This window comes from Manacus candei, unplaced genomic scaffold (assembly GCF_025592945.1).
Source record: "Manacus candei isolate 608988 ecotype Guabito, Panama unplaced genomic scaffold, ASM2559294v1 h1tg000014l, whole genome shotgun sequence".
NCBI lineage: Eukaryota > Metazoa > Chordata > Aves > Passeriformes > Pipridae > Manacus > Manacus candei.
Window position 1 is genome coordinate 61107664 of NW_026138062.1, and position 12975 is coordinate 61120638.

The following is a 12975-nucleotide window of genomic DNA, read 5'->3' on the forward strand; positions in this document are numbered from 1 at the left end:
ACCGCGGGCCGGGACTGCGTGTCCCGGCAGCCCCTCCGTGCCCGCGCATGCTCCGTGCGGACCGGCCGGGGATGCGGGCGGCGAGCGGCGCCATGGCGTGTGAGTGGGGGCCCCTCGTCCCTCTCCTCCCCGCGCCCCCGGCCTCCCCCGCCCGGGCACAGGGAAAAGGCACCGCCTGGGGATCGCCCCGCGGTGCCCAGCCCCGGTGCGGCCGGGAAAGGCCTCGGTCCGGAGCCCCTGGAGGGCTGCGAAGTAGTGCAGGAGCAAGGGAGCTGTGCTGTGCGGAGACCGGGACGCAGCGCTCGCCGTGCAGGGTCAGCTCCTCAGGGGATGTGTCAAAGCGGGCGTGCTCGCCTTCTGGTGTTTTACAGAAAGAGACAGCCCCCCCCCCCTCCAAAAAAAAAAAGCTTGTTTTGTAGTGATACAAATGCAAACCATTATTGTTCTGTGACGCGCCTTTATCTGGTTGTGGTCTGCATTGCTGTAGGCTTATCCTGAGAATTGCTTTTAAGGAAGTTTCTGAGGCAGCTTATCCAGGCTGGAAGCAGAGTTCTCTCTTTGCAGCACTGTTGCACATTTCTCTGCATTTCTCTTACTTCTGCATCTGGACGGTTTTACATCTACTCGTGCCCACAGTTTTGTTTATTCTGTTGTGACTGAGCTTTAATTTTGCCCTTTAACAAACTCCAAACTTGAGGCATAGGGAAAATAAGATTATTGTTTTTCTAGCATTTTAACCATTATTGGATTTTTTTCCTAGTAGATGCTCTTTTGTTCTTTGTTTACTTCTGTGTTTTGGGGGCTTTTTTGATTTGTTGGGGTTTTTTGTTTGTTTGTTTTCAAAAGTGACTTTATGCTGAAATGTAAATCTTTAATTGTCCAATTTCTCCGAGCTAAAACACATTCCACAAGTACGGCAAAGTTTTTGACAGATTCCTGGTATGGTTACCTAAGTGGGTCTGTAAACTATGGTCACATCTGTTCAGAATATCAGTTAAGGTTTATTTACTCAATAGATCCAATAGTAAAAGGCTCTCTATCAGAAGAGTGACAAAGGGAGCAGTTAATCATTTGCTTAACCTCTAGAATTAGCTGCTTAGCTACTGAAGTGAGATCTAAAGTAGGAAAAAGGATGTGCCTTCACTGTTCCTGGCCCAATCTCCATTTTGCTTGAATCGGCTCTTCCTGTTTCCCTGACTACTGAGGCTGTGTTGCTCACAGCTTTGTCTTTTTCCTACAGTAATCTATGATTGCTTTCCAGAGAAGAGAGATACTTTGTGGCTGGGGTACTTTTCTTTATGAAGCCAGAGGGGGGTGGGTGGGTTTTGTTTTGGTTGGTTGGTTGGTTGGTTTTAGAGTTTGTTTATTTGTTTGTTTGTTTAAAAGGAAACTCTGAAAGCCTGCAAATACAGAACCTGCTTAGTGACAGTAGAAACTGTTGATAACACTTGCAACTGTGTTTTGGCTAGAAACCAAATTGCAAAGAAGTTCTTAGGAAAGATGTTACCTTTATTGGCCTTCATAGCCATTTCCCAGACTAGGTGTGATTTGAGGGATAAATTCCCTTATTTGGTGCTTTGGGGATTGTCCAATTCTTTGGTTTGCTAGTGACATTTTAGGACACGCAGTGTTCGTCAAGTGACGTGCCACAAAAAGATGGGCTCACACATCCTTTTGGCTCGATGACCTGTGGTCTCCCTTTCTGCACCATGGCACCTTCCATTGGAACATGGGCTGGGAACTGTCTGGGCTGAGTGAACTGGCACAAGAACTCTGTGATCTTTGCCCTGGCCATGGTGATGGCCGTGCATGGTTCCCATTAGCAAGCCTGGCCTTCAGTGTTCTCCCTGTGCTATGAGAGCCATGGACCACAGAATGAGTTGGAAGTGGTTTATATATATGCTTATAGATTAAAAAATTAATTTTGTTAAGTGCTTGTTACTGAGTTCAAATTTTGAAGAGTTTCCTGGGTGAATTCCGCTGAATGTTTTTTTCTTTTCTATTAGCCTTCCGCCTCGCTCTTATTCAGCTTCACGTGTCTGCTGTGAAATCAGATAATCTTCAACGAGCCTGTGGACTGGTTAAAGAAGCATCAGCTAAAGGAGCAAAAGTTGTGGCTCTACCTGTGAGTAAAGGTCATGGTCTACTTGGCACCTGTGCCTCAAACCCTTCAAAACCTCTTGCTAATGTTACTAATGCATTCTATATTCCTGTTTCTCTCTGCATAGCTTACAAGCTGTGGGAGGCTTCAAAATAAAAATTAAAAAAAAAAGAAAAAAAGAAAAACAGGTTCTATCTAGCAGCACACTTAAGAGGTGGGGGACAAGAAGGGAGGGGGGAAAGCAGGTTTTCCTTTTTTGTAGTATAAGAGTCTGGCAAAGTTTTTGCTAATTTAAATCCCAGGCAATTCCATGATTTTTACATTCTGAATTCATGTAAGTAGCACTGTAGTTGGAATTTTTGCTGAAGAAATGCAGAAAAAGGTGATTTTCAGCTAAAGAATGTTGACATGAAGGTGAAAGAAGACAGGTACATGGTGACTCTCTTTGCTGTAGGCATTCCAGATATATCCACAGAGAAACAAAACAGACAGAAGACATTTCCAGCAGGTTATATGTGGCTGAATTATGATTAAAGGGCACTTCTCTTGTGACTTCCTTGTGTGGGAACATAAGTAGCCACTTAAAATTACTGATCATTTCTGATTTACTTCTTGAACTTCAGCTATGATGACTGTGCTGAATTTTCACACAGATGGGTGTGCTGGCAACAAGATGACCTTCCCAGTGCAGCTTTGAGCTTTTCCCCTCTCTTCCTGGGAGTACATGTGTTGCTCCTGTACCCTGCAGCCTCTGACTCAGGAGACCAAAGTTCTTCTCTGGGTGAACTTTTGGTCTCAGTTTTACACACAGAATGTTTTCTCTCCTGATGTCACAGGGGAAGCATTAAGCAACCTTCCCAGCTCCTCTCTGCTAACACAGTGCTTGTGTTGCAAATGTAATAACCACTGAGTGTTCTGCCTGGGCCTCCTACGTGGAGATTACCTATTATTTGCTGGTTTCATCATGTGTACAAATATTGGGTTTCCCAGACTTCTTTAGTTGAGATACTTACTTTGCTAATGATGATTTATGCTTTTAGCATAGATGTTGTCAAACAAGGGCAAGGTATTTCACAGACTTTTGGGAAGTAAATTTTACACTGGCATTAGGACATGGGCATGAATATTCCCTCTGTTTTGTTCTTTAGTTTGGGTTTTTTTGTGGTTTTTTGTTTGTTTGTTTGTTTTGATTTTTTAAAATAAGTTTATATAAAGAACAGAAGTGACTCACACTGACTATATAATCTGCACCTTTGTAGAGCCATGTGGCAGTTTTCCTGTGACATATTAGCCTTTTCATTTCTGAACATGGAAAAATTTGTGAGAGAAATACAATTTGTAATATTTATGGATAAAAAAATAAAAGCAGAATCCATTTGAATCTAAAAATTGGTAGAAAGCAATTCAGAGATCTGTCCCTGTGTTTTTTTCTGCTTTGGAGGGCACAGGACTGGGTGATCTGTGCAGACAGTCTGCAGTTCTGTCCCAGTGTCAGCCTGTGCACAGCCCCAGGCAGTGCCACTGCAGGCTGGCACAGAGCTCTGCTTGTTCTCTGCAGCCCCTGGTTTCAGTGCCACCCACATGGGCACTGCAAGTGGTAAGATGAAGGTGGAGGCAGCTGGCTGTGCTTTCATTTCCTTGAAGATCAGCCCAGCTTTCCAAAGCCTGGGAAGCTCATTTGGCAGCCTGCAGAGACTTTCCTTCCTGCTTCTTCCACTACAAGTTCTGCTGTGGATTAGCTGGCACCTGCTGGCCCAGTGTCTGCATATGGGGCAAAAATACCCACCCACTTTTGGTTCAGTTAGTCTGGTTCAGTAGAACCCAACTCAGTTGTTAAGAAGTTTGCTTGACCAGGCAAGGCATAAATGTTTATTGTGCTATTCACAGCTTGATTTTTTTTTTCTCCTTTTTTTGGGGGAAGGGTGAGGGGTGGGTTGCTTACAACATCCGATGAGCCAAGGTAACAGTGGAGGCAGATGCCTGGGCTAGGAGTCACTTACCAAAGAGTAAGTGCTGGTACTGTTTGATAGTTTATCTGTGGCCCTCAGCTGTACTCCTTTAGGGGACAAAAAAAGTGTTGGGTGGGGTGTCTCATGTCCTCACAGAGCTGGCAAGTGTAATAATTCAGACTGAAAGTTCCTGATGTCTTGGACATCTCAATTACCACTGCCCACCTAGTTTAGGCATCTAAACTACTCCATTAATCTGACTGTCTAAAGATTACATGCCTGGTTCTGAAGGATAGCAGATCTTTAACTAGGGCCTAAGACAGAGGACACTGTCCAGTTGTGAGGAAATAGCATTTAAAGGATTGTTTTACAAAAACAGTGAGTAATTTTGAGAAATGCACACCCGCATTTCACCAGGTTAAAGCCTCTCTGGCCTTCCTGATATTTTTAAATTTGCTTATTGAGTTCCTATAAACTAAACTCCTGTAACTAAACATTGTTTGAGAACATTTTTAGATAGGGGTTTGAAAAGCCAAGTACATCTCCTTGTAGTGATGTTACTGGATTTTAGCTGTTTCTTTTCCATCCACTTCTAGGAATGTTTTAATTCTCCATATGGAACCCAATACTTTAAGGAGTATGCAGAGAAGATCCCTGGAGAATCGACACAAAAGCTCTCAGAAGTTGCAAAGGAGTGCAACATATATCTCATTGGAGGTAGTTTACTCTTAGTGACTGTCCCATTGAGGAAAAGATGGGCAATGTCTGTTAGTGCCATTGGATCAAAATCAGATATAATACAGTGGGGCAAATCTTTGTTCTTGCCTTTCCAAAGGATCCATTCCAGAAGAGGATGGTGGAAAGCTGTATAATACATGTACTGTCTTTGGGCCTGATGGTGCTATGCTGGCAAAGCATAGGAAGGTAAGATGGCAGAATATTGTTATGAAAAGGTTTCTCAGCAGTGTTGCACAAATTATGTCATTTGTACCTAAAGGTGATAGAAATTAGTAGAATCATTAATAATAGTTGTGTACTGTCAGTGACATTTCATGTACTTTTTATTTGGGACATGTAAACATCCCTTCAGAAGCTGGTCATAAATTTGGTCTAGATGAGGATGACAAACTAAAGAAGGTATAATTGCCTTTCCCTACATGCTGGGAAAACTGTGATAAAAAGTAAAACCTGATCAAACCCAGATATTTGATCTAAGTCTAAAACATAGTGCCACTTAAGTGGGATCTGGGTTTTCCCTCAGCTTCCCAATGTATTTAGTCCTTCTGTTATTGTAAATACTGTTCTTTACATACTTTATGTGCTATATGTATGATTAGTGGAGGCAACCAAAGCCCAGGTTCCACAGTGAAGCTGTAACTGCTGTTTGTGGTAGATGTTTGCTTAATGTCACCTTCCACCTCAACATTGCCTTGTGCCTTCTGAGAAACTGCCTTCTCTTTGTAACTCCAGAGTGTTAAATCTTACTATGCACACAGGTAGCACTCCAAAGGTGAACAACAGCTTATTTCTTTCAAGGATAAACAAAAAAGAGGATGCAAGGTTACTTGGAAAAAATAAGATGGTGCAAAATACCTCTGGGTGCAGGTATTCACTTACTTTGTTAACTAATTCTACAGTTAGCTGCACTATTAGATCACTTTCTGAATTATTGTGTTGCCTACCATCTTTCATACCCCACCAGTCTGCAAGCCTACCAGTTCATAGAATGAGTGCAGGCTTGTACTGTGTAAGTATGAACAAGTAATAATACAAACCAGCACTATTATTAGGAAGCTCCAGTCAGGAAGAGAATCTTCCATTGAAACAGAGGGACAAAGACTGTCTGCAGGGCCTCAGAGGCATCTGCAAAGCTGGGAGCTTTTTGACTTAGTGAAGGTATTTCCTGGAGAAGTTTTGCAGGAATGAGACTTGAATCTTAGAGAGGAAAATATCACCCTTTTTAACCTGCTTTAAAATCATCCTGCCGAATTCAAGACATTTTATATATATCCTTTCTTTTGCAAAATTACTCGTTAGATCAGGATATTGCTATTTTGCAGGGATTTGCAATTTCAGACAGGTATATTTCTTTAAAGAAAACTAATTATTGTTGGGGATCTAACAGTCTTAAGCAATGTTTAGTTTGGATCCTGACGAAAGAGTAGTCTAGATAACAGTGGAAAACATGGGACTAATAGAAAGAGGCTCAAATACCAAGCACAGAAATTGTTATTGATCACAGTATAATTGCAGGTTCATTTGTTTGACATTAATGTTCCTGGGAAGATACAGTTCAAAGAGTCTGAAACACTGAGTCCAGGGAATAGTTTCTCCATGTTTGACACACGTGAGTACAAGACAAGCCCTCTCTTTAAGGAGCTGTGCTACAGTAACACCACAATCATTCTGGAGTTCTCTTCCCCCTCCTCCTTCCAAGCAATGGATTTTTAGACTATCAGATTTATATTAGGCATTTGACAGCCAGAGCAAATGCAGTTTAATTTTGCTTCAAATGTGTGGTCACTCCTGAAACTTTTAAAAAGGTAACGTGGTTGCAAAAGGACAGAGGAGTAGAAAGGGTTGCAGCACACATTGTGGCACTTGCCTTAATTAAATAATGCTCCTATTGATTTGTTAAAGATAAGTGACTGTATTTTTTATAGCAGTTACAGCTTGAAAATGGTTCTTATAAAACATGGCTTGTACAAGCCGCTACAACTATACAAACAAACAACTGTAACAAACAGCTCCACTGACACATTGTTTCATGTGAGGATGATACAATAATGGAGACAATTACTGTAACTTGTAAATCGAATTCCAGTGTTCCTGAATCAACCACATCAGACGAAAAAGAAAGATATTTACTCTTCCCCACCCCACAGTGTTCAAAAATTAACACAGCTTGTTTACTGAGGTCTCCAAAGAGTCTCATCTCCCGTGGTCACTTTCTCCTCCTTGCAATGTGCATGGTCTGAGAAAGGACATGACTGCAGTTTTAGTCCATGACAAACAGTGAGTGCTTTCTTTTCTTGAAAAGGAAATAATTGAAAAACTTGCAGCTAAATGAGAGAGGAATATGTTACACAAAGACCCGATAGAACATGATTTTGTGGAAACAGCTGTTGTTGAAGGGTAGATAAGACTGCTTCTCATAAGTCTTTCATCATGAAACATGAATTCCCCCCCACCAATAGCCAATGCTTGTTGGACACACATTTAATTATAGCCCCTCTTGTTGCTGTGAGACATAAAATAACAATTGACAGGAGGGCTACAGGGAGTCTTGTAATTGCTTTTGTGTACTTCGTGATAGCGATATGACTGTTGTCTCTTGTGTTTTGAGAACAGCATACTGTAAAGTGGGCCTGGGCATCTGCTATGACATGAGATTTGCTGAGATGGCTCAAATCTACGGCCAGAAAGGTGAGGCTGGATCACCTGAAGGAGCAGGGGGAGCCCTAAGGCCAGAAATAAGCAGGGTTGTTTCAGGGTGGTACGTAGTGAGCAATCTGTGTGACCGGGCATTCTCATCCTCACCCAGTAACACAAAATGCATCTTGTGGCCAAGACTCTTATCCAGATGAATGACTCTTCTCACCAAGTATCCATCATTTCCTGATACACATTTGCTGATGCAGTGAGGGAATTGGGTATATCCCCACGTTAGGGCTTTGCTGATTTAAGTAATCACCTGTGTTATGCATGGACAGGCTCTGGTTGGTTCCATTTTGGGCAGAATTTGTGAAGTTGAAAGAAACCTCATCTTGAGGGCCACTGTAGGGTAAACCTATCTTCCTCTTAATAATGTTTGGGTTCTAACTGTCTTTTAACAAAGGTTGCCAGCTGCTGATATATCCAGGGGCTTTTAACCTGACAACAGGACCAGCTCACTGGGAACTCCTACAGAGGGGACGGTAAGATCACAGTAACAGCTTATCCTCCTGTTCCAGAGGGAGCTTTACTGCATGGAACTGAACTGTTCTTGTGTTCCACATGACACTATGCAGCAGAAGTGGTGCTACAGGGCCTGTCTGCCATTGGAGCTGCACCTTTCCTCATGATGCGTGGCCTTGCATGGGACACCAAAATGATTTTGCTGTCAAGCAGGAACTACTTTACTACAGTCTTTACTCCTGCCAGCCCCTAGCAGTTATGCCCTTTCAAGGACCTTTTCCCATGGTTCTATAAACACCCTTCACACACAAATTCTAGAGAGAAGAGCCAATAACCATTTGAGAACTGCTCTAATTACAGATAGAAATAGACTCTGAGATTCCTGAATGCAGTATTATTTATTGGTCAGCTTCAATCAACTTCCTTACATACAGAATGAAAATGGGAACAACATGATATTCTGTGCACTAACACTGGAGCCAGGTGCCAGAGACTTCTCTTTCCAGGCTCTGCTTTCTCTGACCTTCATATCATTTACAGTTTTGGTTAGTCCTTAGGAGGATATAAAGCTGGTCATTCAGAGTGAATTCTTTCTCTTCTGCTTAGTTAAATGGTAGAATAAAAAGCAATTCTCACTTTCTCCCCCTTCCCTCATCTTTTTCTGAACACAGTGCTGTTGATAACCAAGTCTACGTAGCTACCATATCTCCTGCTAGAGATGAAAAAGCATCCTATGTTGCCTGGGGACACAGCACTGTAGTAAATCCATGGTGAGTTCAATTAAAAACAACAAAACAACACCTTTTTTTTTGTTAAAAAATGTGTTTTACTGGACGCTTCAGTCCCACATTTCCACCTACTCTTGAAAATGTAAATTCTTGGTAAAAAGCACATGAGACTTAAGCCTGCATTCTCAAAACCATCATTTAAAACTGTCAAACTGAAAAACAAGAAACTAAAACTAGTTTAAAAGTATGTATTCATTTTGGTAGTAAAGATGCTACTTAGTACTAGCATTTAGCATTAGCTTTGCTGCTGACCTTTTCAACTTGTCCCTGAAGTTCAGTCCATTATATATCACTCATACAGTAATTTTCTGTGTAGAACCAAACCATGTTAAACAGCTTACACAAAACTATTTCATTTCCTCAAAGAACAACATTGCTTTGACATAATAAAGAACAAGAAGAATGTCTTCGGCTAGAGAAGAGAGATATTCTGACTTGAGCAGAAGTCATGCCAGGTGCACAGGAGGTAAAAGTGACCAAATCTTCAGGCAGATATTTTTCTTTCAAATAAATCCACCGATAGTTCTCTTCCAGCTGATTGTAAAGTCAGAAAATCTTTGTCTGTGTTCTGAGCTTTTAACTTTATATGATGAAAACCGTGACAGAACACTTCAGCGGGAGACACGCTAAATCATGTTCAGTAGTTCATGCTGAGTAAAAGCATACTCCTATTAAAAGCCAGTAGGATCTTGAAAGGAGAAAGTGTTAGTCTTTGCCATATATGGTTGTCCCTTTACCCTTGAGGTATGTTGCATGCTCACATGCCCTGGTTCTTGATCTTTGGAACACACGTGAAGGATACATATGTCACATATAAAATGTGCCACATATAAAGCCTGAAAGCCATTTCCATCGTGCCAGAGTTATGAATTATGATGCTATTTTTAGGAGAGCCCTGTGTTTACAGCTGTAGGCATCAAGGGTAGGATCTCCCTTTTGTACAAACAGCAGCAACTGGACTGATTCCTTGAGACTAATGTGTTAATGCTGTGAACAAATGTGCTTAATTTTGCAGGGGTGAAGTCATAGCCAAAGCTGGGGCTGAGGAAACAGTTGTATACACAGATATAGGTAAGGGTAAAGTTGGTTTTTTTCCCCATTGTTTTTTCTCAAGTACAGGCCATGAGACTAAGGAGAGACAGTTTTTTAAGTCTGTGGCCTTGCACATGCAACTACAGATAATGCAGCATTCCAATGCCTTTTCCCCCTTTGCTGGGTTAAAGCAAGAACAAGCAGCACTGTCATTTCCTTACTTAGGAGGAAGCTGCCACCTAAGGAAAGAGCAAAGCTGAGGCTCTTCAGCCCTGGCTGCCCACTTGCAGTGCCCTACAGGTCCATTCTCCTTGGTAGTTCTCTTTTCCCTGCCTTACCTCAGAGCAAGTCAGGAGCTTTCTTTTTTGGCTGCTGTTCTCATAACTCTTTCTTCTCCCCCCGTAGATCTGAAGAAACTTGCAGAAATACGTCAACAAATTCCTATTTTAAGCCAGAAGCGCTGTGACCTCTATGGTGTAGAGATGAAAAAGTGAAGCTGGGTGAAGAGGGAAGGTTCAAGTGCCACAATGGCTGTTCCCTTCATCTTCAGAAGGATTCCTTGACTGCTTGCTCTACAATTTACTGCCGAATGTGCCAGTTAAAAAACCACCACACAAAAAAAAACTTAATGGTGCAATTCTAAAGTTGATTCAAATCCTACTTTTATATCTCCTCTCACACTTAAGTATTTCATAGTTCAACACAGCAGTGATTAACATTGCTTTTATGCATGACAATGTTTTAGTTACCTTTTGGGGGCTTTTTTGTAGAAGACAGAAATGGAAACCTTGTTCTCTGAAACTCAAGTCAGCTTTAGTATTATGAATTTTCCAGTGAATTATCAGATAATCTAGAAGCATGATTCTTCCCACTCAGTCCTTTATAGATGTATGGGCCTTAACAAAGCTCCTGGAATGCCCTACTTCTAACTTGGAAATCTTAACATTTAACACTGAGCAAAACAGGCCAAATTCTGCTCTGCACTACTGGGGACAATGCAAGAAGCTGCCAGACAGAGCTATTGCTATAGAAGAATCTGTAACAGTTTTTGGTTCATGTGTTCTTGCCTGGATTATGTGTATTGAATCTTCCTTATGGCAATTCCTGTTTATTGTTGAAGTAATGCGGGTTACTGTGTTGTTAAAACAATGCATGTTGTAGTTTTGACTGGGGTTTCTTCTTAGAAGGAAGACACCTTTTAATGTAAAAAGAATTTGCAAATGATGCCTTTTTTTCCTCCTTGAGATGAAAAAAAGAAGCAACTCTCCAGCCTATACTAATAGGCTTTCAGATTTCTAGCAGCATAAAAAACCAGTAAGGCTAAAGATTTCAAAATACAAAAATGGAAAGGAGAGGTTTTGTCTTGGTCTAGCTAACTATATTATCCCCCAAACCACCTTACCTTTTATTCACGTTCAGCCATCCTCCTCTTCCCACAGCTGCTTTTGTTACTATTCTTTTGGTTCTCTGCAATGAGCCAGATGTGTGCTTTATAGAGGAAAATGAACACTTGAATGAAGTCAAATCCTGATGCATTCTTCCTCTCAAAAGACAGGTCCCACCCTTCCACTCAGTGGCATTAACTATTTCAGCAGGTCTTTTGGTCTGTATTTTCACTGCATTTTGGTGTACATACTGGACTGGAACTCTTAAGAAACAAGCCACAGAACATAAAGTGAAATGAAGATTTATTTGTTGGAAAATAAATATTAAAAAATTAACAATTTACCATTTGAGCCAAGTCTCCTGCATTAGATTAGTGCCTCCCACATACTCAACAATCTGCATCCATGATGGCCATTGCTGGGCTCCAACTTCTAAATCATAGTAACTATTATGCATCCATTTTCCTAAACTATTCTGTCATTCCCTCCCCTCTCTCTACTAGTTTAACATGCAGCAGTAACTAAATACTACCTTTGGAGGATTAAAGTAGTGCAGGACTCTCATAAGTTGACCACTGAAATTTTGAAAATGAAAAGTGCAGTCTGCAACAGACTGGGGCCTGGACCCTCCTCCCCTGGAATCCCAAATGGAGGACAGATGAAAATCTGTCACAAGCTACTTTGGTGAACTCAGTTCAAGAGCTGACATGAGCTCAGTCCTCTTAAGTCTGTCAGGACAACTTCTAAGCACCTTAGTTTAGTGGGATATTTAGTAGGGTCTCAAGTGTGCTCCACTCGTGATACAAATGGGACTGTGAGTTTTTGAGGGTTTCAATGAAAAGAAGTACACTATCAGATCTCAGATATAATACTTAAAGAAGCCAATACTCAACCTCTGTATTGACAGAAAACAGGCACTTTTAAGTAGTCGTATTATACATGTGCACCAGTATTCTGTAAGTATAGAAAACCAACCACAAACAACCCCAAAATAGCTGCAGAATTTCCAGTTGCAATAATTTAAATTCTTTTTAAAGAAATGGCAGAAACACTGTACTGCCTGTTGTATTGGGCAGTGTTAGTATCACTAGGCTGGTTAAAGCAGCATCTAAGCTGCTCTTGACAGTTCCAGAGTAAGGTACAGTGCAGCTCTTCAGCATGTGTTAGTTCCCTCTTCACTTTCAATCTGCAGTTAGAGCCTAGTAATTCAAGTCACAGCTTAGAACCATAGAATATGCTGAGTTGGAAGGGACCCACCAGGATCTTGAAGTCCAACTCCTGGCCCTGCACAGGACACCCCAAGAATCACACCATGTGCCTGAGACTCGTCCCTGTGAACAACAGGGATTATACATGATCAGAATTAAGTTGCAAGACAACTGTATGTAGAAGAAACTTCCCAGAGTATCCCTCTAGGATACACCAGGTTTATCCAAGTCTTCAGTACAAGATTCCTACATAATTTCAACAGTTTTATTTTTTTTAAATAGCAATAATACTTGTTTCACTTCAGCTCTCGATCCTCAAAGTTCACGTGCACACCTGGCTTAAAGTAAAACCTCTGCTCTATCAGCCATTTAAAGAAAGTCCCTTTCACTAAAGGGATCCACTTGCACACACACATTAACAGGATGTCAGCTACTCAGACTCCCAGCTTTCCTGGCTCGACTTCCTTTCCCCTGTAATCTTCAGCTCTCAAGATCATACCTCTGTGGGTGATGGAAGCAAGCGAAGATCAGATTTGTTGATTCCACATCTCCTCCTCATTCTTAAGGGTTGAAGTGAGAGCAGATGATAAGGAGTCAGTCAGTACTAGTTCGTCC

At 41.5% G+C, this 12975-nt stretch overlaps 2 protein-coding genes across 4 annotated transcripts in view; one reads left to right on the forward strand and one right to left on the reverse strand.

The window, feature by feature from the left end:
• On the forward strand, positions 1–11495 carry NIT2 (nitrilase family member 2). 2 transcript variants are annotated; one of them, XM_051781075.1, is made up of 10 exons: positions 1–99; positions 2007–2125; positions 4647–4767; positions 4886–4974; positions 6304–6397; positions 7402–7476; positions 7889–7967; positions 8619–8717; positions 9751–9806; positions 10173–11495. In XM_051781075.1, the coding sequence occupies exons 1-10, from the start codon at positions 48–50 to the stop codon at positions 10259–10261; spliced, it is 873 nt and encodes a 290-aa protein (XP_051637035.1). In that variant the 5' UTR covers positions 1–47; the 3' UTR covers positions 10262–11495. The 2 variants fall into 2 exon arrangements, with proteins under 2 accessions (XP_051637035.1, XP_051637036.1); XM_051781076.1 differs by lacking the exon at positions 1–99 and adding an exon at positions 1106–1286.
• Positions 10545–12975, reverse strand: part of TOMM70 (translocase of outer mitochondrial membrane 70) — a 24767-nt gene continuing 22336 nt past the window's right edge. Inside the window, exons 13-14 of one of the 2 annotated variants that reach the window (XR_007903406.1) lie at positions 12860–12974; positions 10545–11415 (exon numbers count right to left, since the gene is read on the reverse strand). The gene's annotated coding sequence lies outside the window, so the exon portion shown is untranslated. Of the gene's footprint in view, positions 11416–12672; position 12975 lie in introns of those variants that run through there. The other variant, XR_007903405.1, reaches the window with a different exon arrangement.

Excerpts from the sequence above, each read along its gene's own strand:
- NIT2 (XM_051781075.1), top strand. The coding sequence starts at position 48 with ATGCTCCGTGCGGACCGGCCGGGGATGCGGGCGGCGAGCGGCGCCATG. Across the intron at positions 2,126-4,646 it reads CAAAAGTTGTGGCTCTACCT|GAATGTTTTAATTCTCCATA; the intron begins GTGAGTAAAGGT and ends ATCCACTTCTAG. Across the intron at positions 4,768-4,885 it reads CAACATATATCTCATTGGAG|GATCCATTCCAGAAGAGGAT; the intron begins GTAGTTTACTCT and ends GCCTTTCCAAAG.